The 27,242-nt window shown below is 33.9% G+C and overlaps 1 protein-coding gene across 1 annotated transcript in view; it reads left to right on the top strand.

The window, feature by feature from the left end:
• The window catches only part of LOC150088646 (uncharacterized), a 198,042-nt gene that overhangs the window by 84,185 nt on the left and 86,615 nt on the right, over window positions 1–27,242 (top strand). Inside the window, exons 3-5 of the mRNA XM_090370278.1 lie at window positions 4,353–4,522; window positions 8,697–8,824; window positions 15,884–16,080. Of these exons, the coding sequence (XP_090226404.1) occupies window positions 4,353–4,522; window positions 8,697–8,824; window positions 15,884–16,080 (495 nt within the window). The remainder of the gene's footprint in view (window positions 1–4,352; window positions 4,523–8,696; window positions 8,825–15,883; window positions 16,081–27,242) is intronic.

Below are 27,242 nucleotides of genomic sequence, written 5' to 3'. Positions count from 1 at the left end.
CGGCTTCAACTTCATAAATGCTGATTGGATAATTCTCCAGTGAAGAAAAGATAACTTAGTTGATTTCAATTCTTCCAGAACTCGGTTCTTTCTTATATCTTGCATAAAGGATTCTTCTGTTCCTATGCTTATCTTCAATTACACTCCGATTTCTAGGCAAGATCATATATTTCTATTGGGAATTACCCTGACTTATACTCTCTCTTGGCACAAGTACATTACAAATAATGCTTTCTCTTCATCTAAAAAACTGGTTTTACTCTCATTCTCAGCATTATCTTTCTTTCAAACAGCTTTTTGCTCTGTACAAGTCACAGATTTGCCCTACTTGGAATATTGTTCCCACATCTTGGGCAGTGCTCCCAAAACCTCTCTCAGGCTTCTAGATTCCATTCAGAAGAGGGCAGTTAGTTTAATTAATGACTCATCTCTAACAAAGTCTCTCCACTCTCTGTCTCATAGATGTTCTGTTTCTGATGCATGCTGTTCCTATAGATACTTCCATGGGCACTGTTGTTCTGAATTGGCTTCTATAATTCTCTCTCTCTCTTCCAACCCAGTCTGAACACATGCCACAACCAGTCAACAAACTTTTGTCTAATTTCAAACTCACAGTCCCAACTTTTCTTCTTCTTCCTCATTTATTCATCCTACTTCCATATCGTGGAACGCCTATGTATTTCCTGAAAATTACATTCTACGGAAAATTAAGTCTAATGTCAACAAGTATCTTCTTTCATCTTCTCAACCTTCAGCCCATGTGCAGTACTAAGTCCTATAGGTCTAATACCTCTCATGTTTGGGGTGCTCATAAAAAAAAAAAAAGCTTACAGTAGAAAAAAGCTGCCTTTGTAATGAATTACCCTGTTTTTGCACTGCACTACTTTCAAAATGATGGCCTTGCTAAAAGGTTAATTGGCCATTTGTTTAAAAGATGAGACTGCTGTAACAGCAGTCCCAGCTTTAAAGTGTTTCTGGGCTAATTGGCCCCTCATCAGATAACTTTAGCTGTATTGCAACTTTGAAAACTCTGATTTTGTATGCTGTAACTTTTTAGCATTAGCAAAGGCACATGATGCAAGAAAGCAAGCTTATATAGCAGGGTGGCCAACAAGTCGATTGCCATCTACCAGTCAATTGCGGCTTTAATTCTGGACGATCACATTGAATTTTAAATATATATAAAAAATAGATTAGTCAAAATCTAAATATTGTTATTATTATTATGCACCCCACTGCATATGCTTATTAGATAGAAAAAAAATTTATTTTTTTCTAAGGTCACTATTAGGCAGAAAATCTGATTGGTATTTACCATAAAGTGCGCTGAAGTGCCTTTCTAATTATCATTTTTTGAGTATAGCCACGGAAGCATTGCAAATCAAGCAACAGCATTTTTCTTTTATCATTACAAAAAAGTATTCTAGTTCCCACCCTTGATGAAAATGATACGTTATTTTCATAGTATTCATTTTAAATCAAAGGGTATTAAAGTAAGGGTATTAGTAAGCTAAATAAGAATTCAACACATACACTATGCTCTCCACAAGGTAACTGCGTGAATTTTCACTAGACAAGCGTAGCGGCTGCACGTTGATCCAGGTGACTATTCTTGTAGTTACGTGCAGCCGCTACGCTTGTCTAGTGAAAATTCACGCAGTTACCTTGTGGAGAGCATAGTGTATGTATGTGTTGAATTCTTATTTAGCTTACTAATACCCTTACTTTAATACCCTTTGATTTAAAATGAATACTATGAAAATAACGTATCATTTTCATCAAGGGTGGGAACTAGAATACTTTTTTGTAATGATAAAAGAAAAATGCTGTTGCTTGATTTGCAATGCTTCCGTGGCTATACTCAAAAAATGATAATTAGAAAGGCACTTCAGCGCACTTTATGGTAAATACCAATCAGATTTTCTGCCTAATAGTGACCTTAGAAAAAAATAAATTAAAAGAACTTAAATCCAGATTATTCAAACAACGAAATTTCATCATGACACCTAATTTACAATCTAAAGCAATAACTGTAGCATCATTTAAAGTGAGTCAATCTTCTTGCGAAAAAATGAATAAAAATGTGAGTGAACAATTGTGTGCTCATATTGCTAATTGTGTTCTTTTCTTTACAACTGGATGAATCTACAGACGTCAGTGATACAGCTCAATTGCTTGTTTTTATTTGTATGGTTTCGATGATTCTGCCACTAGAGAAGAACTGCTGGGTATGGTTTCGTTAAAAGAAAGAACTAGAGGTCTTGGTTATATTTAACACATCGAAAAATTTTATTGAAAAAAATTAAATTACCACTATTTAAGCTCGTATCAATAACAACAGGTGGAGCTAAAGCAGTGACGGGGCATCTTAACGGATTCATCACATTGTGCCAAAAGGATGACGAATTCCCAGATTTTTTGTTACCACTGTATCATCCATCAACAAGCGTTAGCCAGAAAAAGATTAAATACTAAAAGCGTTATGGACATAGCTTTCGAAATCTTGAATTCCATCAGAGGACAATCTTTTCAAAGGAAACATTTCAAAATGCAACTAGATGAAAATGAACCAGATCTGATATTACACACAGATGTGAAGTGGCTGGGTCGAAGTAAGTTTCTACAGAGATTTTGAAATAAAAAAAAAATGTTGATCAAAGGGGAGATGATTATCAGCAGCTACAAGATACGGAGTGGTTGTGTGATCTGGCTTTTTTGTCAGATTTTAGCAGTAAATTAAAGTGATCTCAATTTAGAATTACAAGAAAAAAATAAAAATGTGGGTGACACGATTAGTAGTATTTCCGCATATAAATATCGATTTTTGGCAATGGTTTAGGATCTCAAAGAAAAAAAATTCTATCATTTTGCAAATATGCAAGATCATTTGCAAAAATATAATTTTTTATTATTATCATTATTAGCTATATGGTGCAAGAAAGCCTGAGGCTTATGCTGCACCAGCCAAAAATTTTTCTGAGTTACCTTGAGAGAGAGAGAGAGAGAGAGAGAGAGAGAGAGAGAGAGAGAGAGAGAGAGAGAGAGAGAGAGAGAGAGAGAATTCATCAAGAAAGAGAATGATGATATTATTCTGCTCAGGACCCTGGGTGTGCCAAGCCCATACTCACCAGATGTATAGTGAGAAATGTGTTTCTGAAATTGAAAAAGTTGTGGGGGATTTTGAAATCAGATTCGGTGATTTTAAAACAATTGAAAACATAGTTTAATATATTTCTTATCCATTTAATGTCGATTTAGATATGAAACAGATTGCAGAAAAAATCGCTAGATTTTTCACATGGAGAAAATATTACTTGAAAATGAAATTATTACATTGCGAAACAATATCTTCCTAAAAACCAGATCATCAGAAAAACACTTTTAGAAATATCTTTGCCGAGAGAAGTACCCAAATGTAAAAAAATGCAGTGAACTTTTAAATTCCTGTTTTGGTTCCACATATCTATGTGAATCGACCTTTTCGTATTTGAAACAAACAAAGACGAAGAATCACTGTTCTCTTACAGACTTGCATACAGAAGATTTTTTACTGTTGGCTTTATCACAGTATATCCCTGATTTTGAAAGCTTGGTAGGTGACATGAAGACACAAACTTCACATAATTTAAAATAAGAATTCTGAATTGTATTTAATTTTAAAATTTATAAACAACAATTTTCAATATGTGTTGATTAACTTTTTTAACCATATGCAATTAAATTCTTGAGATGGTAGATCGTGGCACATTTTGAAGAAAAAAGTAGATTGCATCACTAATTAAGTTGGCCACCCCTGTTATATAGCATCAGCCAAAAAAAAAAAAAAAAAAAAAGAGAAGCCAGTTAATCCTGCAACAGGCTGTCATAGTAGTCTCTCTCTCTCATCTTTTAAAAAATGGTTTGTTAACTTTTTGTCAAGGTCTTCTGTTTGAAAGAAGTGCAGTGTCAGAGCAATTTTGCAAAAGCGGGTTTGTTGTAGTGTCAGAATTAAAAAAAAAAATGCATTATCTATGCAGTTTAAAACTTGCTGGCTGTAAAAACAAGTGAAAGGACAAGATAGTCATGCAAGCATCTTTAAACAGGGAAATATTACTCTTTTTTTTTCTGGGATTCTTTAAGATGTGTGTGATCATTGATATGAGGGCTGGATTGCTTTCTTAATATCTAAAATCAATTTTAAAATTGTGATTTTTATTTTATTTTATTTTTTTTCCTTTGGTAAAATGTGCCCGACTTTACAGTGTGTACTGTATAAAGCAATGATTTCTTTTGGAAAATAGTTACCACTGAATTATAAAAATCCCTGAGTTATTTTGTAGCAGTAGATACTTAGATCAAGCTTTGTCTTTCAGACTCATGTGAACCCTTGCTTTTACAAACCGACTGCAGATAATCCAGGTACTATATTAAGAAAGGATAAGCCACAAAAATTAGATCCTGGGGATGTTTTCTCTCTCTTACCACGTTCATTCCGTTACCAAGTGATAGTTGGTGGTGACAAAACAGAAAAGATGGAAGATAAGTAAGTAATTTCTTTTTGAAAATCTTAGGTTTATATGTTTTAAATCATGATACTAACTTGAATTTAACCTTTTCATGAGTGAGGTTCTTGCATGTTACCTAAAGTGTGTTTTTTTGAGGAAAAATTGAAAAACTATATACGGAAATGCTTTTGAATATTAATATTTTTCCTATTTTGGTTTCACAGCTAAACATTGCAGCAAGATTGTTGTCAAAAATAAAATCAAACAAAATTTTATTTTAAAAAATTTTGGAAAAAATAGTAAAAACATAAAAACCAATCATTGTGTATGCATATATATTTTTTTTATTTGCAGTAATATCCCCTATGTTCATATATTATGTATTATTTATTCACTTTCATATTATTTAAGCCAACATCATCCCAATATTGTTGAAAAGGCATCCCTCCAATGTCAGATTTTGAAACTCACAAAAAAAAAAAAAAAAAAAAAGACTACTTTTACTAGTAAACCAAGTTGATGGTAGCATATCTTTGTTGATACCACATTGAAAGAACTGTCATGTTTGTACTCCTTTTAAGGTCAGAGGAGTTTAAAAGATAGAGAACACAAGAAAATCACTATATTTAGCTGTCACATTGTCTAGAACCGCAATGAACTGTTTGTTTGTTATTTGGTGGTGATGGGCTCGAACCCCAGGCTAATCAAGAAGCATATGCTACGCACTGCTGCTCCTTCCCACCTGGCTACGGAGGCGCCACAGTGAACTGAAATTTGTGTGCTACTGTACCCTCATATTTGACCACTCAGCTATGGCATGTATACGTGTGAAATAGTTAATGTATTTGTATCTTTTGTTGAATAATGTTTGTAAGTGCATGATCAATTTCTTAAAGCACTTGGTTAAATGTGTAAATACACTGCTCTACCATTAATATCCAGACACCTGCCTATCTACAAGTAACCTTTAGGAAAACTGATAATGCATGCTGAAACCTTTAGTTTTTATGACAGCCTCTTGTCTCTGTGGAACCCTCTCCACTAGTTTTTTATGTAAATGTCCTCTGATATTTTTTGCCACTTGGCTGTCAAAGTGTGACCATTTCAGCTCTGTTGTTTGGGTAGTCTCTCCTTGCAGGCACCCAGAGATCCAATTCACCCCAAAGAGTCTCTGTAGGATTGCAGTCAGCACCTTAGACTGGACAGCCACCTTTTCAACACTCATGTCCTCAAACCATGAGCTGTAAAGCATGGAGTTGCCATGTTGATATAGGTATGGGTCTTTGCTAATGTGCTGCCCAAAATGTAGGTAATACATTATTGTCAAAGACATGTAGTTAGATGTCAGCATTCATGGTTTGTCCAAAACAACCAATGGCTCCAGGCCAAGCCATGTAAAACAGCCCCAGACCATTATATAAATATGACAAATTTGAAAAATTTTGAAAATTTGACAATGGTAGTGAATAATAGTATTTAATATATATATTTTTAAAAACTATTTATGCATATAATCAGAAATATTGCAAATGCACACTTTAGAACATTTAACAGTTTTTAAATTGGAAAATGTAAGTGACTAATAGCTTCAACTTTATATTTTATAGCTTTGTTTTTTTAATTAAAACCTGAAAAATTAAATAGAATAAATATTACAATCCATTAAGAAAAGATGAAATACCAAAATTAAAAAAAAAAAACCAAAAAAACCCAAAATCTTTTTCAAGTACATATGAAAGAAAGTTTGTCTCTGTCAGGGACAGCAGCAGTGCGTTTGTAACACTGCTGACTTGGTGACCCTTGATAAGGCTGCCATAGTCAGGTGTGAGGGTGTATAAGTACACATTCTTTGAGTGACTGCCCGTGACTGTTGAATATGGCACTGTTTATGGTATTCTCTGTCTTGTGAACTCCTCTGTGTGGTTACCCTGGAGTATAAACAGAAAATTTGAAATTTTTTTCTACCTTCCTAAATTTGATCAAACTTTTACTACTGTAATTTCTAAATCTTTTTTTTTGCAGTTTTTCATACGTAAATTGTACACAAGAACCTGTCAGGTGACTCACCACAACCTTTATAATTATTTGGTTTTTTGTTTGAAGAGTGGCATTATATTGGACAGGTGCCAACTTGTTTTTGAAAGATTTATTTTTGTTTTCACATAGTAAAGATCAGAATGTCTAACCCTATATTTCCTTTTAAGACACTACTCTATGCAAAGCAACATAACAATTTCAGATTTCATACACTGTGAAGCACAGCAAATTTGAAATAAATTTTGAAACCTGAAAATGTGACTAATAGTATCAAATATATGAAATGTTTTTTTTTTTTTTAATTTTAACATTATCTATATACATAATAAGGTGAATTATGTGCGCTTGTTTGACATTTTTTACACCTGACAGTCTTTTAAACTGAAAAGTGGAAGAGTTATAAGACTTTCTGCTTTATGACTAAAACTTCCTTTTGTAATTTTCTGTAGAATTAATATGATAGTATATAACAGAGCTATGGTGCTCAGTACGATCTACATTGATATCAATATTTGTAGAAGAATAAGAGAAATTTACCTTAATATGATGTAGAATACTTCCTTACGATACTCTCCAGAAATTAAAATGAATAAAAGATTAATGCAAAATGATTACAGTAAAAAATCAATTGAAGGCAATTCAAAAATTAATTCAAGTTCAATGTAAAATTTGAAAAACGATATTCCTTGCTGAAGCAGACAGTGCTTTTCGGCTGTATGTTGTGATTACAGGAATGGAAATTACGGAGTGTGTGAGCTTGAATCTTAAATAGAGAGATTATTCGTCTTCACGCATGCTTGTGAAACACCGTAATTATTTGTCTTCGTTGTCCATATCTAATCTCCAATTTGTGGTCTTTTGTGCTCATGTGTAAAGACAAATAATCATGGCATTTCACGTGCATGTGTGAGGATGAATAATCTCTCTATTTAAGATTCAAGCTTGCACACTGTAATTTCCATTCCTGTGATCACAAAATGCATTGTCTGCTTCAAGAAGGAATATCATTTTTCAAATTTTATGTTTAACTTTAATTGATTTTTAAATTAATTTTTTAAAATTGTTTTTGAATTTTAATTAATTTTTGAATTGTTCAATTGATTTTTTACTATAATCGTTTTGCATTAATCTTTTATTCGTTTTAATTTCTGGAGAATATATTCTATGAAAATATTCTACGCATCATATTGATGTAAATTTCTCTTATTCTTCTACAAAAGTAGAATTAATATATATTTTTTTTTTTTTTTTTTAAATAAAAGATATAAAACATAATGAGTATTTGAAATTTAAAAATTTTTTTTTTTATTAAAACTTGTAAACTATATAACAGTAAGTAACAGTCCATTAAGAAAAGATAAAATATTGGTATTGTTCAAGCAGAATAAAAAAAAAAACCTCAAATCATTTTCTAGAAATTAAAAAGAGAGTTGGGCACTTGTCAGGTAACTGACAACTGTTTTTGTTACACTTTGGAGTGCCACCACTGCTGGGTTAATGTATGAAATGTTATGAAATTTTTCTAGTATGTGTTGCCATGTCTTATATGTGTTTCCAACTAAATGTAGACATGATTTATAATTAAAAAAATAAACAATACAATAGTAGCTTTGAAAATCAGAAAATTTGAAGATTGCGCCTCTTAACCACAGTCCACAGCTTACAAAAAAAAAAAAAAAATTTAATTAAATTTCTGGATCTGAATTCTGAATTTAGATCCAGAATTTGATAAAACTAAATCAAGTGATATATAAATAGATACAGAGGACATTTCTGCATTAAAAAAAAAAAAAGTAATGAGTTTCTTTTACATTTTTTTTTTTTTTAAATTCTGATATGAAATTTGACATTAATTTTACTTTAGTGGTGACTAAAGTCAAGATAAGAGCATATTAATATCTTAAAGCATTCATATACAAGGTTTTGATTTTTACAAGACTTCAAAATTCTGCAGAGAAACTCATTTAGACCAGAATCCATCACTATGGAAATTCATTGGGGTGTAAATCTTTGGTGTGCAGAAAACTTTTCACCGAAAGGGTTAAAAAGTAAGAAAATGAATACTATTTTAACTGCTTAGTATCATTTTTCTCAATACAGTTTCTTATCTCTATGATTACATTTAGCAACATGCTTTGAAATGATAATGAAATTTTTTTTTTTTGTATTTCATAGAACTGAGCTAAAATCTTCAGAAAAAACAAATGGCTCTGCTGATGAAAAAAAGGAACCACCATTAGAATCAAAAGATAAAATACTTAAACCTGAAATGTCAAAAGTTATAGAAATGTCAGCTTCCAAAGGTAATTCAGTAATAGATTTTTCAGAAAACTTAGCATTTTTTTGCAAAATAGTAACTCTTGTGTCTAATTTTTTTTTTTTTTTTTTTTCCCCGCACTTTTAATATTCTGCTGTGCCTTTTTTTTTTTTTTTTTTTTTTTTGGATCGGGGGGAATAGTGCAGATAAGCAAGATTTGTGAAAGATTAACAAAAATACATTGATTTACACCACATGATAAATAATTGTGCTCTAGTTTTTTGTGTTCCTTTACAAGAGTGGATTACAGATAAACATAAGCAGGTCCAACCTTGTACTATCCTATAACTAGTCAAAGTTGTTTACAGGTGATGTTATATATATATATCCGTATTAAGCGAAGAATTATTTGTAAATTTTAACATCTATTTTGTTTTACTCTCACTTTATATTATATATCGTACTTCTAGGTTTTTGCCACAGTGCCGATGTTGGGCCTTTGCACGTTACTTGGGCGTTTTTGATGCACTGGGCGTTTTTGATGCACAGGTCTTTCGCAGACTGCACCTAATCTCACTCAACCTGCTACCTCATTGCCAATCTGATAAAAATTTTTTACTCTACCATATTATATTAAATATTAACATAAATTAAATTATAATAAAGTGAATAAATAAATAAATAATTAGACGTTCATTAGAGGCAGCAACATGCAATTCCTCCATATGAAGCTGAAATACATCCAATATTATAAATTAAATAAAATAAAACATAAGCCAGTAGTATGGCAAAAACTGTAGAGCGAAAATTAACATAAAAATAACCCAAATAAACAAACGAACGAAAAAAAGAATAGACATAATAGTAGCCCGATAACCCTTGTATAATTTCGACTTTTAAATCCGATTAATAAAAACTATACAAATTTTAGGATAATGCCAATTATATAATAATTTAGCGGTACCCCCCCCCCCCCCCCGAGAGGTACCAGTTCCGAAAGACGTGAAATATCACCAAAAGAGGGTTAAAGGAACTACCAAACGATAACAAAATCAAAATAAATTAAAATAAATATAGACTGACCATCATGCCCCATATCGACAGAGGACCACGAGGCCAATAATGGTCGTGGAATCGCTGCATTTCAATTGCTATACAAATCGTCGCCATGGTGAAAAGATCGAAGTACCAATTCACCCTCCCTCCTCCGATCGATCCACCAGTGCAGAGGATTTGCACGGCGGTGGTCGTTATGCAGCGAAAAATAAACTATAGAACAGACAGCACTCTAGAGCAGAGCCACACCACTGACATACTGTAAACTGAATCAGCTTATATAGAAGAAAAAAGGAAAATAGATGGCGACACAGGAGTTGCTAAATTAGCATATCGACCCATTACTATTGAATTATATTAAATGTTGACGAAAATTAAATTATAATAAAATGAATAAATAATCAAGCATTCATTAGAGGCAGCAACTTGCAATTCCTCCATATGAAGCCGAAATATATACTCTCATTGAATTATATTAAATATTAACATAAATTAAATTATAATAAAGTAAATAAATAAATAAATAAATAGGCGTTCATTAGAGGCAGCAACATGCAATTCCTCCATATGAAGCTGAAATACATCCAATATTATATATTAAATAAAATAAAACATAAGCCAGTAGTATGGCAATACTGCTGGCTTATGTTTTATTTTATTTAATTTATAATATTGGATATATATATATATATATTGTGTTTTTAAATTATTATTATAAATGTCTAAATGATTATTTTCAATTTATCACTTGCTACATTAATGCTATTGCTGTGTGGCAATTGGACATTATATGTGCTTGATATATTATAGTTCGATTGTTTAAACTACTTTAATTTTCTGGTATTTATTTTCTATATAGGTATTAAGGTTTATACGGAACAGGAGATTCAGTTAGAATATGTAGTCTAACCTATTCCTGGGGGTCTGTAATGGTATTAAAGATATAATTAATATTTAATGAAGTTAAAGTTATAATTATAATTATTTTAACGATCTTTAAATAACATTAAATAATCATCAAATCAATATCATCTAAACATTCCTTTACCTGGTTGTCTACCCGCTACTTCATCGGGGGCTTTGAGCGGATCGATAGCCAGATTAAAGGAATGTCTCATAATTACCCGTTTCTGTTAACTCCTTATCAGTTTTGCCATTGTATCGAGATTATTTTTGCTCTTATAAATTATTTAGTTAATTGAATATGGATAGATATAATTTAATTTGTCATATCAGTTAATTTAAATTTTTAGAAAAACTTTAATCTTAGCATCGTAATCAGCAAACTGGTGGAGGAGAAACAATCTCCTCCACCAGTTTGCTGATTATGATGCTAAGATTAAAGTTTTTCTAAAAATATAAATTAACTGATATGACAAATTAAATTATATCTATCCATATTCAATTAACTAAATAATTTATAAGAGCAAAAATAATCTCGATACAATGGCAAAACTGATAAGGAGTTAACAGAAACGGGTAATTATGAGACATTCCTTTAATCTGGCTATCGATCCGCTCAAAGCCCCCGATGAAGTAGCGGGTAGATGACCAGGTAAAGGAATGTTTAGTTGATATTGATTTGATGATTATTTAATGCTATTTAAAGATTGTTAAAATAATTATAATTATAACTTTAACTTCATTAAATATTAATTATATCTTTAATACCATTACAGACCCCCAGGAATAGGTTAGACTACACATTCTAACTGAATCTCCTGTTCCATATAAACCTTAATACCCATATAGAAAATAAATACCAGAAAATTAAAGTAGTTTAAACAATCAAACTATATATATATATAATTTGTGAACTACATAAGTAACAGATACAACATTTGTGCTTAGAATATAAGGTTATATTTTGAATGAAATTTAGAAAAATAATGTGCCATGTGGATCTTGACACCAGGTTTCAACTGCACTATAATTACTTTATAACCTAAGATTCTGAATATGGAACCCTTACCATACATAAACTTATGGTGGCCATCATGTTTAGACTCAACATTCCTTACCCTTTGAGGATATAGTTTTAAGATGGTTTTTGCAGGCCAGCTGCCAAACAAAACCTGTTTGTAAACCAGACCAGCTAGAGCTAGATGCATTTATCACACAAGGAATATTAGACCAAAAAGCAGTCTTCAGTTCCTAGAGTGAATTAGGCAATGGAGTGTGTTGACAAACACACCTTTCTAGTTCAGCCCTTGGATGGTCAGAGGGATTGATATCTGGGGAATTGGATTGATCGGGAAAGAGAAGATGCTGAAATTCTTCCTCACACCACTCAAACACTTGGTGTAGTCAATGGTTGTATTGTCATCTTGAAAGTATCTCTTTCCATAGGAGTAAACATGCAATATTTCTTAATTTACCTGATTGTCAATGATATTGAAATATGTTATGCCATGAAAACATGCCCCTAACAGCTTGTACTGTGAGTACAAAACAGAATGGTTCCAGTGCCTTGTGTAGTTTCTTTCATGTGTACACTCTTCGATTGATGCTGAAAAGCCTAAATTGAGACACATCAGACTACAACTTATTTACAGTCCTCTGCCCATCCTTTGCATTCCTGTCCCTAATGCAGCTGTATTATCTTGTTGGTGCCTGCATAGGCAGTATGTTCAACTGAAACATGTCTTCTTCAGCATTTATGCAACATGCTTCCTCCTTGATATCACCGCTGCCTTTGACTAATTTCTGTTCATCTTCTGATATCTCTGCTCCAGAACTATTAATGCATCTCAGGACCCATGCTGAAAGTGGTTCAGCAGTTACTTTACCATCACTCTTTTTTCTGACAAATCTGCAAAACGTATTGTGAACATTAGCTTAGGCCTGCCCCAAGGAGGAGCCAATCCAGCCTTGTTTTTCTTGGCCATGCTCTTTCCTTTACTTTCAGGTCACTTCAACTTCAGCTGTTATGTTGATGGCATTTTCCTAAAATACTTCTAAGTATTTTAGAAGTATTATAGGGCTTTACCAACCCCTTCCAGAACTGTCTGCCTTTCCTGGATTGTATTGAACTTTTTGGATTGTACCCGTTGAAGACCAAGTATCTACCATTTGCTCTTTCAACAATCTCCTCTTTCCTACAAGTTATAATCCAGTTTAAAATAATTCCCCCTCTAAACCTGATTAAATTTTTAGGAATACATCTGAATTCCAAACATTCTTTTCTCATTCCATTTCATCTCTACCATTCTAACAGTATTTTGGTTTATGAAGTGCAGCCTCATCCACAATCTGTACATTATATTTCTATACAGAAATATTTTTCCATTCCATCCGTTTCCTACCTTACTTCCTTTATGCATCACTAATCTAGTCTTTCATCTTCAAATTTGCCCTTTGGCCTGTCATGTCAGTTGAATATTTTCTCATCAGATGGTTAAATTCAAAGCTTGGACATCCTATTGTATCAACTTGACATCACCTGTACCAGCAAATTGAAATAGTGCCTCCTGCTGTTCACTGGCAATATAAAGGTATTCAGTGTTTATATCTCTGATCACTTGGTCAAAGTGACTTCCTTAACATCTGGGACTGTCTTCATTGACAAATTCCACCAAATACTACCAGAGCCAATTTTCCAGAATAAACAGATTTGGTTCTTCAATCTGGACCCTGATGTCTGGATCCATGACAAGATGTGCAGAAGTATTTTAAACTTACTCATATTGAAAGTTTTTAGCAATTTTAGGAATTTTAGCTTTTGCAAACTTTTTTATGTCCAGCTTCAATGAGTTGGTTACATTTTTATTTTATATTATTCCCTTGTTAAAGCCACACTTACCTAGTTTGTATGTTATTATTATCATTCTGTAAACCCCCTCTGGCCTGGCTGCATCTGGGTATTGCCCTTACTTTATTGGATGGCAATAAATGATTTCATATGTATAACTGTCAACTCTATATTTATGAAGCATTGCATCAGTGACTTAGACTGTATTGAACTGTTGTGTATTATGTCTGTACGCGTGTGTGTTCACAGGCGGATTTGCATGTTATTCAGACTGAAAAACCTGGAATAACTCAGGGGGCCTGTACTATAAACAATCCCATGTCTGTATTTAATATAAAATGTGTATGTGGTCAGTGAAATTTAATTTCAGCATATCTGAACATCATTGCAGATTGGGTGCACTCAGCAATGTTTTATGAACAGATATTTTCAGGATGAAAATGCAACCACTGACTGCACCAAATGTGCAATTTACATATTTTTGTGTAGCTTCCTTCATATAGCCAAAACTTCCATGGTCCTAATAAAGTAACAAGTCATGTGCATCATGACTTGCTCAAACTGATAGAACAAAGTATCTGAGAAAAGAACTTGACCTCCCAAAAATTTCTAATTCATATATCACATATAGCCTTCGTTCTAATCTCTGTGATCTCCATATTTTTCCATCAGCTGCCTTCTAAGTATAACTTACTTTTTTTCTTACAGAATATGATCTGTTGATTTCCTCAGCTACCACTGATTTCCTGTGTCTTGATTATTTGTTGAGTGATTCCTTCCTCTAAAGGTACTACATGTGCATATGCCTGTCTGATATTATATATTGCAATCTAGAATCTTCCTTTTATCATTTCCTCTGGCTCAAAATTTCTCTATGCCATTCTTTCAAATTCATCTTGCTGTCTCTATTCCCTTCCAACTCGACAGATCACTACTATTTGACTTTCTTTTATTAAAATTTGATTTCTCCATTTTAAGAGTGAATTGTGAAGCGGGTGGTTGTGCAAACTATTTCCATAGTGGTTTGCACAACCCATTATGGAAGATAATAACACAAAATTCAAAACAGTAACAATTAATTGCACATTTATTCAAAATCTAATTAATTAAGGCAGGCACTTTACCCACCCAGCTAGCCCGGTCGGCTTGAATTTGGTGGTAGTAGGCATAATGATAGATAGGCACGGGAGAGATGTACGTATATTGGGTCATGGCTGACCCAATTTTTAAATAAAAGATGTAAAACACAGCATTTTTAAATATTTGGTTTTTTTATTAAAAATAAAAATTACACATTATATATTGCACTATATTGCACTCCATTAAGAAAAGATGAAATGAAGCAGAATAAAAAAAAAAAAAAAAAATCAAAAACTTTTTTCCAGAAATTAAAAAGAAAGTTGGTCATCTGTCAGGTGACCTGGCACTCTGTTTCCCACTAGCTGCCAGGTTAACTTGTTTACAACTGTTTTGAGCTTTGGTTGCAGAAGATGATGTTAGAGATTTGGATATAAAACAATTGCACTATGGTTTTTTGTTATCTTGAAAAGACTTAGATAGTGTTTGGAAAGGCATGATTTAGCTAAAGGATGAAAATATCAGGAGATTTAAAAACACTAGCCAAACAAATTAAAAGAGGAACAGAAACTGTACAGTTCATTCTGTTTCAATTTGTTGTAATTCCAAATGACACAAAGCTGAGAATGGCTCAGGGATAGAAGCTCAATTGCAAAAAAGACTATCATCAAGTTGCATTTTCTCCCCATGTACTTTGAAGGACTGTTTGTGAAGAGAAGAGATCAAAAATGTGAAGTGTATGGTAAGGATTGTTTGACTATCTAATAGGCACAAATTTATCAGTTTTTTTAAAAGATCACATGTAATAGCAAAAGCCTTATGATCTTTAGCCTCTGAACCAGCACAGCTCAGAATTTCAAGCCTGCTGGAGTTTGAATAATTAAAACAGCAAAAAAAAAAAAAAAAAAAGAAACTTCACCACTAGTCTGAAAATGCTCTTTATAGGGTAGGGTACTGGCACTGGGAGTGAGTTTATGGAACTGAAGGGACAGTAGCCAAAGAAGTTTGGGAACGACTGACCTATATTGTAGGAGGCATCAAGGTTGAATAAATCATATATAAAAAGAAGAAACAAGAATTGTATATATATGTAGGGTTTATAATACTAATTGTAAAATATTTGGAATTAACTTGTATAAATGGTATGCATTCTTTGCTTTGTATTAATGAGTGATATTATTCAAAGCGCTTTTTTTTTTTTTTGTTGTTGTTGTTATTCAGAAGAATCATCACTAAAAGAAGACAAATTAGTTGCCAAACAAGATATACCAGAAGATGAGGAGGAAGAAGAAGATGATGAGGAAGATGATGATGATGAGGAGGATGTAGATAGGGATGATAAACAAGATCAAAATCCACAACAGCAGAACGATGAAGAGAAGGGTACATTAAATGGCACACTTGCTTCTAAACCCCTGGTAAGATATAAAAATTGTGTTTGTGTGGTACATAATAAACTCCTATTATAGTGCTTTCTAAGAGACTGGCCCCCGGTAAGCAGAAAAGCATTAAGTGTGATGCCCCCTTCTCTTTTTTTCAGGCTATATTTCATCAATATTTTAACAGATAACATGATTTTTTTTTTTTTTTTTTTTGCAATATTTATATGTAAGTTGGAAACCTGCACACTTAATGTGCTATGTTTGGTTTTTGGCACCTTCAACTTTTTTTTTCTTTAAAAAGAATGAAAATTAAAAAAAAATATTTTATTAAATAAATATATAACTAAACATAATTTAGTTTAGCTATCATTAATGAAATTTCTTGAGGCTACATTTACACGCACGCACAAAATTACTGTGCCAGCAAATAAAACAGATGAATAATGTTGAATAACAAAAAAACCAAAAAGCTGAGGAGACCATGTGAATGCAGCGATGAATAGCTGGACACTGAGTTGTAAAGAGCAGCATATCTACCTTCAAGGATTCAAATCTTTGAAAAATAGGCATTATTGCAATTGAATTAGTACTATGGCATTTCATATATTGCTAGTATAGATATTAAGATATGAACATACTAAAATAAAAGTTTCTGTGTTTTTATAGATCAGAAGTTGAACAGTCAAACTGATGTCCATTTCTGTCATAGAGTTCCTTTTCAAGCCAGGAGAAAACTGCTGTCTGGATTCATAAAAGATTGAGGAAAGTATGCCAACAAGACACTATTGATATAAAGAAATGTTTACACATTTTAAAGAGAAGTCACTGACATTTGTGGCCAACCAAGGAGAAGAAGAAGACCAGTGTGTGTGTGTGTGTGTGTGTGTGTGTGTGTGTGTGTGCGTGCGTGTGCGCATTGAAAAATAAAAAATAAAAAAACCCTGATATTTTGGAGGAGATGATCCAGAAAGACAGGACAATAACCACACATGAAGTAATGCAAGCACTATTACATTATAGGAAAATATGCTGTAAATGGATACCCAAGTTTTCCCTGAGAAAAATGAAATTCTTCAGGCAGGAGATCTGCCACAGGAGTGCAATAACTTTTAAGGAGATTTCTTTAAAGGCTGTATAACGGGATGAGACATGAGCTTTCCATTATGACCCTTATTCTAAATGCCAGTCTATCGAACTTCCAGTGAAGGAGAAACCTCAAATTGGCATATCATAACATAAAGTTATGGCCCCCACTTTTGGTTGTTTTTTGAAAGAAAGGTTAAAACTATAAATAAGGAAAGATATTGCCAAATACTTGATAAACTTAATAGGGCTATAAAATGAGGAGCTGAGAAAGACATTGACAACCTGGTTTCAACAGCAGGGTTCATCCTTTTACTACAGTTCATATGTGAGTTGGATAGAATGGTGGCAAAAAGGCATTGATAAAAAAGGGTAAATACATAGAATAATGTATACATGCTTCCCAGTTTTTGTTTAATAAATGATATAAATTTCAACTTTGTATTTGTTGTATTTATACTTTAATGGCTAGAGAGGTATTACTTATGGACCAACTCTTGTATGAAGCAAAGAGATGGGCCATGAACAATTTCTAGAATTTAGTCTTTATCATCCATTTCTCAAACCCAAAAATCAAGAGGGAGGAGGGTTATATGGTTTATTCTTTCTTTGGTGCAATTAAAAAAAAAAAAGTGATATAAGTGGGATAATGCTATAAGTGTGTGTCATGAGAGTTTACTGGATGTATATATATATCTTCCGATATTAGAGCTGGAAAGGGAATTATAAAATGTGAATTGGAATATCATTGGCTTGGCTGAAACAAGAAGAAATTAATCACTTATAAGTTTATCAGGTGGATAGCTGCTGTACACGAAGGGAAACAGTGAAAAGAGCGAAGGTGGAGTTGGCTGTCTGGTCCATAAAGATATAAAAAACAACATTTTGGAATTCAAAAGTACATCACAAAGGGTGTCAAGGCTACTACTCAGGATTTCTAAGGGGTACAGACTAAAGATTATAATGATATATGAATCAACGTCGAGTCGCGATGATGAAGAGGTTGAAGAGGTACACCAAAGTTGAGAGACTTCTAGATGAACAAAAAACTCACTATACCATTATTATGGGAAACTTCAATGCTGAAGTTGGAAATAGACAAAACAGTACAGAAAGGGAAACTATAGGAAATTTTGAAATTGGGGAAAGACTTGTGGAATTTACAGAATCTCAAGGAATGTCAGTAATGAACACTTTTCAAGAAAAAGGCAAACAGAAAGTGGACATGGAAGAGCCTAAATGGATTAACGACTAATGAAATCGGTTTCATCCTCACTGACAGAAGATATATTGTGAATGTAAGTTGGAAGTGATCACAGGAAAAAACTGACTCGAGTAAATAACACAAAGGTGTTCGAGATAGCAGAAGAGAAGAAAAAGCAGTGTGTTCTGGAACTCAAGTTCCGAACTTGTACTCGAACAAGTTTGAGCTTCTGCAGACCTTTCAGGACCAAGGAATACAACAACTTTCTGAAAGTGATACAGCTCAAGAAACCTATAGGTAAAAAGAAATCCAAAGAAGAAAAAATTAGTCAAGAAACACTTGTCATGGTGAATCAAAGACGACTAATGATGAGTAAGATAAACACTGACAAGGACAAAATTGAGTGTACGAGTTTTATGCAAAGCCATTAGAAAGAGACTCAGAGAGGATGTAAGAAGATTTAACACAAGAAAAGTAGAACAAGCATTAAGGGAAAACAAAGGGCTTAAATCAGCAGTCAGGAGCAGTAATACAGAAAGACAAATGATACTAAAACTGAAGAATAGTGTTGGTGTACTTATAAATAGCAGAGAAGTCATAATTTAAATAGCAGAAGACTGTTATAAAGAATTATATAAGGAGTGAAGGAATGATGCCAGCAGTTCGTTTTTTGTTTGTTTATTTGGTTTTTAGGAGTATTAGCAACTAAGGCCATATTGCTCCGATGCCAGCAGTGGGGAAGATGGATCACAAATTAGCAACATATACAACATATCCAATATCCTTTCTGATGAGATAGAACATGCATTGAAGAAAATGAAGAATCAGAAAGCTCCAGGTGAAGATGAAGTTACTGTAGAGTTGTTAAAATTAGGAGGCAGAGGCATGACACCGAAACTGGCAAGACTCTTCACAAAATACATTAGAAAAGGCGTGATACCTAAGGAGGAATAATGCAATCATAATTTTGCTGCATAAGAAAGGAGATAAATCAGAAATTGGAAATTTCTGATTATGAAAAGGCATTTAACTCCATACAGCATAAGGCAATGTTTTGGGTACTGGAAAGACAAGGCATAGAAATCTCATATATTGATTTTGAAGAAAATATATGAGAACGCTACCTGCTTTATTAGACTAGACAAAGACAGTAGCAAATTTAAAATTGAGAAAGGAATTCAACAAGGGGAGACAATATCTCCAAAGCTTTCAAAAGATTGGACTGGTTGCAGAAAGGAGTCAATTTGAATGGAGAGTACCTAAACCATTTACAATTTGCAGATGACATTGTGATTATAAGCCACGATTCTGAAGAATTAGAGGAAAATCTTAATCAGTTATGCAGAGTTAGTAAGGATTTCAAACTAACGATGAATATAGCTAAAACAAAAGTAATGATGAACAAGTATGCCACAGAAAGGGATATAATCACCGAAGGAGCAGTAATTGAAAAGGCGGATTCATATATTTCCCTAGGAAAAGTCATTATCTGTAATAATGATAAATGGCTGGATCTCAAGAGAAGAATAAATTTCAGATGGAGTCATTCAGGAAATATAGTCACATGCTTAGGAGCAGTATCCCAATTTGTCTGAAACGTAAAATATTGAACCAGTGTATACTCCCCATTATTACTTATGGAAGTGAAACTTGGGCACTCATCAAAAGAATAGAAGAGAAGCTGAAAACTACACAGCGAAGAATGGAACGAATTATATTAGGAATCAGACTGTTAGATAAGAAAAGAAACACATGGATTAGGCATCAAACACAAATAAAGGACAAATATTTTATCGATTCCTGTGATCATAGCAGAAAACAGTGTGGTAACTCACTGTTAGTTTTATTTGACACTTCAAAAATGACTGGCTGCGCCATGAATGTGCGCAGAATGACTCCTACATGTAATGCCTCAGTCAGTGCTAGTAAGATGGTGACTGTGCAACAGAAAGCACAGTGTGTGTTGTGATACGCTGAATTTAAATCTGCCATGACAGTGCAACGTCAATACCGACATACTTGCAGACAAGACGTTGGTATAATGTGTCGGTTTAATCAGTTTAAGGAAACTGGCAGTGTAGACATTAAGAAATCTCCAGGCCACCAACGTCTGAAGAGAATATGGAGCACTTGAGACAGTCTTGCTTATGTAGTCCGAAGAAATCCATCGCTTGTCACAGCCTGGAGCTTGGCATTCCAAAGACCACCATTCAGAATGTGCTTCCTAAACAGCTGAGACTGCATGCATACAAGATACAACTTGAACACAAAATCAAACCTGAAGACTGTCCCAGACGTACTGAATTTGCTAGTGCCACGTTAAATGAGATTGACAGTGATGAAAGTTATTTAAAATGCATTTTGTTTAGTGATGAAGCAACCTTCCACATAATCATCACAATTGTAAAATTTGGGGGTCACAGCAACCAAATGAAGTTCACCAGTATGTATGTGATACTCCTAAATTAAACGTGTGGTGTGGACTAATACACGATTGCTTGCTAGCCCATTTATGTTTGCTGAAAGGACAATAACTGGCAACATTTATTTGGATATGCTTCAGCTTTATGTTTTCCCTCAAGTTGAAGACAGAAAGAGAAGGAGTTTCTGTGATTTTTCAGCAAGATGGCGCACTGCCTCATTTTAGCTGTAATGTGCAGGATGCCCTAAATGACAGGTTTGCTGGTCATTTGATCGGAAGAGGTGGACCTATGCCTTGGCCACCAAGAAGTCCTGACCTGACATCATTAGACTTTTTCTTATGGGGCTACCTAAAGAATATCATCTACGCAAAAAAGATTTGAGATCTGCACCATTTAAGAGAGAGGATCACAGCTGCAATAGCAACCATTATGCCGGAAATGATTGAGTGCACATGGACAGAGGTCGACTACTGCTTGGATGTTTGCCGAGCAATGAACGGTACTCACATTGAAACATACTAAGGTATGAAGTAAAACTTGAGATATTCCTGTAGATATTAACAAATAAATCAATTGATTGATGTAAGTATTTGCGGCGTTGTTATTTTATCATGAAATCATGGACACCTTTTTCGATGACCCTGTATCTGTGTGTATACGTATATGAAGGTTAACGATGTAACAAGTTAGAGGGCAGAAACTGAAATTGCTGTACACATCACTCATATTATTACACTCAAAACCCATGTTTTTGTCTTCCAAAAAATATACTTTTACTATCAAGTATTATACAAGGAGGAACCACAAAGTAATGAGACTAATCTTATAATAAACATACAAATAAAGATACATTTGTATGTATCTTTATAAAGATACATTTGTATCTTTATAAAGATACAATAAAGATACATTTGTATGTATCTTTATTGTACCCTATTACTGGCCAGGAGCGCACAATAGCCTTAAATTCTGATGTGCCATAAAACTGGCTGGCACACCAAAACATATTAATAAAGGAGTGGGATGCTATTTCAACACTGGTATTTCAATACCTGTACATAATTTGAAAAGAAGGCCTCTCTCTCTCTCTCTCTCTCTCTCTCTCTCTCTCTCTCTCTCCATTATGTTTTTCTATCTTTACTATCTGGAGATGCTTTGTTGCCTCCATTGACAATAACAGAGCTTGGACTTATTGTAACTTTAGAAAAGACATCATTATCCACAAGTTGAGCTAATTTTACTAATATTGATTTTAGCTAATTCAAAATTAATCCTCTTATGGAACTGTGTAGAACTACACAACTCTGTGTAGTGTGAACTACCCAGAGTTGTGTGGTTCACACTATTGTAAACATCAACGGAACTCTTAAAATACTCTTTAGAACAGGCGCCTCCGGAGCCAGGTGGGAAGGAGCAGCAGTGCGTTGCACACGCTTCTTGATTAGACCGGGGTTCGAGCCCGTCACCACCAAATACGGAGGATGCGAAAAGGTCGGGAATGACCACCGCATATACACGGAGCAATATGGCCTTAGTTGCTAATGCTCCTAAAAACCAAATAACAACAATAACTCTTTAGAACTCCTGACAGAAAAAAATTGAATAGCAAATTAAAAATGGTAGTATGAGTTAAAATAAGAGGTATAGAAAATTTGTTGAGACAGAAAAAATTTGATATGCTCTCAGATTTGGAAATGGCAATTAAATGTACATAGGGATTCAAAATTTGTGCAGCTCAAATTGTGTTATCTTATCATTGACAACTCGATGGTTAGACCGGGGTTCAAGCCCATGACCACCAAATACGGAGGATGCGGAAAGGTCAGGGAATGACCACTGCATATTCCCGGAGCAATATGGCTTTAGTTGCTAATGCTCCTAAAAACCAAATGACAACAACTTGATGGAATTTGATGCTATACTTAAATGAAGAAGATGAAGACTACTGAAGAAAAGGAAAATTGAAATATGGAAAATTTTGGATACTGTCATTGACAATATCAAATATAGGTAGCCCCCAGTTTACGATGGGGTTCCGTCCCTGACGGAACTGTCACAAAAAAAAAAAAAAAAAAAAATTGGTGTAAAATGAATCTAATTATATAATGTAAGTCAATGAGTTACATTCCAGGCCACTCTCAAAATTGACATACATAATATAATATTATTATACAGTCGATTCCAGTTATTTGGGACACATCGGGACTAGTGCATGTTGTCCCAATCAAGCGAAGTAAACCCTGGCTACTTTCTCGATTGGGCTCTATTTTTTTATGATTTGCTCCAAATAAACGGCTGCCCCGATTAACTGGTGGCCCAAATAACCAGAATCCACTGTATTTAAAGCTCTGAAATGAATGTGAAACAGTATTTTTATGAATATAAATCAATTAAATGTAATGCAGTATAAAATAACCAAACTAAAAATAATTAAATAAAAAAATTAAATTTTGTACATTTACTTTGATATGTTCAAAGCCCAGACCTTTTTGTAACCACCACTGTAAGGCCTGTGCATTGATTTTTTTTTTTTTTTTTTGACAGTGGTGTAATGCAGAGATTTTACTTCTCTGATGAAGTCCCTTTTTTTTTTTTTTGAAGGAAGGATACGGTGTTGACTGTTGAGATTTCCTCTTTCTTCCTTTGAGAATCTCAGAATAAGGGGCAATGGATAAATTATGCTCGTATAACACGTGTTTACACTACACGAATTCGATCATACACGATTTATAAATAGGGGAACGATATCGTATGTAACATGAACCGAATTCGCTTATGCACGATTTGCCTTTGTGTTTACAAGAAATGGCAGTTGAACGCGGAATCATTCCAACTGAATGCAACACGATATCAACGAAGAGAAGGTTCTGAAAATGTATTTATATTTTTTATATCAGTGAAGCGGATACACATTTCACCATAATAACGTAAAAACCCACACAATTGCAGCTATTGGTATTATCACAAATGCAATTAGATCAAGTTTGCTACCAGTTTATAACAGATTCCACTAGCAGAAACGCAACTGGAAATTGTTTTTATTGTTTTATGGTAGTAACCCCCAGAAATGTGCTTTAGTAAAATGTGAGGTGTTAATAATTGTGTTGTTTATTCAGTTGCTACACGCCCACAGCTTTGTTTATGTGTATCAAACTTGCCTCCTAATTTTGTAATTGTGCTTTATTCCCTAAAAATGAGTAAAATACTTCAAAGTTGTGAAAAGGAAGCATCCTGGTGAAGGCACTACAGGTTCAGAGAGAAAAAGGAAAGCAATATTGATAGACACAGGTGGACTGGGTCAAAAATTCTTACCTGGGAAAATTTTTAGCGGTCTCATACTAGCGTTTATGGCCAAAATCACACTTCTGGCTTCCGGCCCACCGGGATTTCCCTGGTAAGGCTTATGGCCAGTCCGCCTCTGTTAGAGAAAAAATATGAAATTGTGAAACACTTTGAGCGAAATGAAAGAACATGTGATATTGCATGTGCTACAGGCCTAGATGACGCAATTCCGAGAATTTGAAAGAATGCAGAGAAAATAAAAACAACTTTTGTAGCAGGAACAACTCAAAGTGTAATAAAATCCATTAGATCAAGACACAAGAATTGGAAGAGATGGAACGGCTGTCATTTGTTTGGTTAGAAAATCAAACGAAGAACACGTTTGCTTACGATAGAAGCAAAAGCATTAGCAATATTTTATTATGTAATAGTTGTAATAAAATACTTAAGTATTTTATTACAATATAAATCGTAATAAAATACTTAAGTATTTTATTACGATTATTTATTGTGTTTGGTAATGATTTATTATTATTACATTGCACGATATTGCATTGCACGAGGGTTCCTAGGAACACAACTCTCGTGCTATACGAGGAATGACTGTATTCATTTTAGAAGAGGCTCTTCATCTTTTTCTTTCCCCCCCTCCTTCTATTGCCTTAGTTCTTTAGCCATTTCTTCCAGATCTTCATTGGAAAGCTGCTGTCCATGGTTATCCAACAGCTCTGTTACATATTCAGCTGTAACCTCATCCTGACTTTTTAGTGCCATTTTTACATTTGCTTGGCTTTACTGCATTTCTCTTACTAGACTTGGCTGCTCTTATTTTATTAATCTAATCAATTTTTAATTAAAATAGTGCCCAACAATAGTACACCAATAAGCTAACTGAGTGTTCCTCTCCTCGTATCTCCAGCCACATCATCCTTGATTGGCTTAGATGAGGATAGTTCTCATCTCTGATTGACAAGCTTTTTCTTTACATCATATCTGATATTTATAGTTGCACATTTTTGAAATTTTTTATAGTTTTTTTGATAATTTTGGCCTTCTGGTTTCAAAACCATCATTATTGTGAATCGTCGCAAAACAAACCATCTTAAACTGAGGGCTACCTGTATAGAAAGGCAACAGATATAAATAAAAATACCTGTAATACTAAAAGTCAGAGGAAAAAATAGCATCATAGCAGTTACATTAAATCGTTTGTGTTGTTTGGTTTTTTTTTTAGAAGCATTAGCAACTAAGGCCATATTGCTCCAAGAATATGCGGTGGTCAATCCCTGACCTTTCCGCATCCTCCATATTTGGTGGTGACGGGCTCGAACCCCGGTGTAATCAAGCAGCGTGTGCTACGCACTGCTGCTCCTTCCCACCTGGCTACAGAGGCGCCTTACATTAAATCATCTGGAGGTGAGTTTCCAAAGGATAAGTTGCAGAAGATTGGAGAACAGTATTAATTGTACTAATGTATAAAAAGGGAAATAAAATTGAATGTCAAAATTCAGTGTCACTCCTCAGCTTACTAGATAAAACTTATCAAGTATATTAGAGAAGGTGAAAAGTAGGGAATTTTTGTCTACAAAAAAAGTTGACTGGTATGCTTGCCAAACAGAGGTGTAAGGGGGTATAAAACCCATCGCCAAATAAAACAGTGAAATACCATGCTATAATATTTCTATTTCTAATATACATTTAAATAATAAAATAACAGAGAAAATAATATGAAATTACATATCAGAGCATGCTGCTAATATGTATCATAGTCATGTTCTCGTTTGCATCATGCCACTGCCATATCCTGTTTTGGGTATCAGTAATGAGGTGGTCAGTTTGGAGATATAAATTGATGTGAATTGAACAGCTGAAAAGGCAGGCCCATAGCCCACAGTTTTGATAAATAGAAAAGCAGTGGTAGTGCTGGGAAACAGTGATGTTCTTGAGCAGTCACAATTATTCATAGACTAAATCCTTGCTCACATTTACTGGAGAGATAAAGTGATTTATTTTTCATGGAATGATATATTATATAAATCATGTCATGACAAAAAAATTTACTGATTTCTGTTGTGTTAGCCAGTATGCATATTGCAACAAAAAAAAAGTCCTCATAAGAAGTATTGTTGAATGTAAACTTGGGGAAAGAACAGTTTTTTTAGGCCAAGCAGGGATGCCAATATTGTCAAATTAAGAGAAAACATGGGAACATATCAAGAGCCTGCATTTAGGATTTAAATCTGTTCTTTCAAATTTTAGAAAAATTTGGCATCAAGGATAATTTATATATATTTGTGTAGAAAATGTACTCATATGATTGTGAATGGAAAATATAAAGCTTGGAAAGAACTGGTGATCCTGTGGTAATAATGACCCCTGAGGTATAGTTTATAAGATTTGTACTAACAAGTTAAGTGTAGGAGATGTAAAAAGAATCCTTATTATATACTGTAGTAGTCCCTTCTATGTATATTATATATACAGATTGTTTAAATACCTATCCCACAGATTGAACTATATTATATAACATATTAAGAAGGCGCCTCCGTGGCCAGGTGGGAAGGAGCAGCAGTGTATAGCACACGCTTCTTGATTAGACCGGGGTTCGAGCCCGTCACCACCAAATACGGAGGATGCGGAAAGGTCAGAGAATGACCACCGCATATCCCGGAGCAATATGGCCTTAGTTGCTAATGCTCCTAAAAACCAAATAACAACAACAACAACAATAACATATTAAAATGTATGGCCATATCTCAAAACAGGGTATGAAATCAGATACATTATTGTTTCCTTGTTATAACCAGCTTTAAATTTTATCAATTTTGTTATGAAATTCTATTTATTAATTAGATTAGCTTACTAGTTGGCTGCCACTATGAGAAATATTCTACCCTGTGTAGAATACAGGCAACTCCTGTATAACCCGGTACTTCCACAACATGGTTTCGCTCTAACATGATTGATAAATTGCAGCAATCCTTGCGCAACACAGTACTTATAACACTGTTTTGCTCTAACATGGCTAGAGAATTTCAGTAAATCTCACATAACAGGGTATTTTTGAACTCTGTGCAGGGAAGACCCTGTTATTACGTTAAATGTAAATTTTCAACATTTCCACTCTTTTTGAATCCCTGCTGTTGACTGAGAAATCCCTGTATTTTATTTTGTTGGGAAATCCCCATGTTACGTTCTATGCTATT

Source organism: Mastigoproctus giganteus, chromosome 3, assembly GCF_048544385.1.
Source record: "Mastigoproctus giganteus isolate SK-2022 chromosome 3, ASM4854438v1, whole genome shotgun sequence".
Classification (NCBI taxonomy): Eukaryota; Metazoa; Arthropoda; class Arachnida; order Uropygi; family Thelyphonidae; genus Mastigoproctus; species Mastigoproctus giganteus.
The sequence above is the reverse complement of the archived record's forward strand: the minus strand, read 5'-3'. Positions and strand labels throughout refer to the sequence as shown.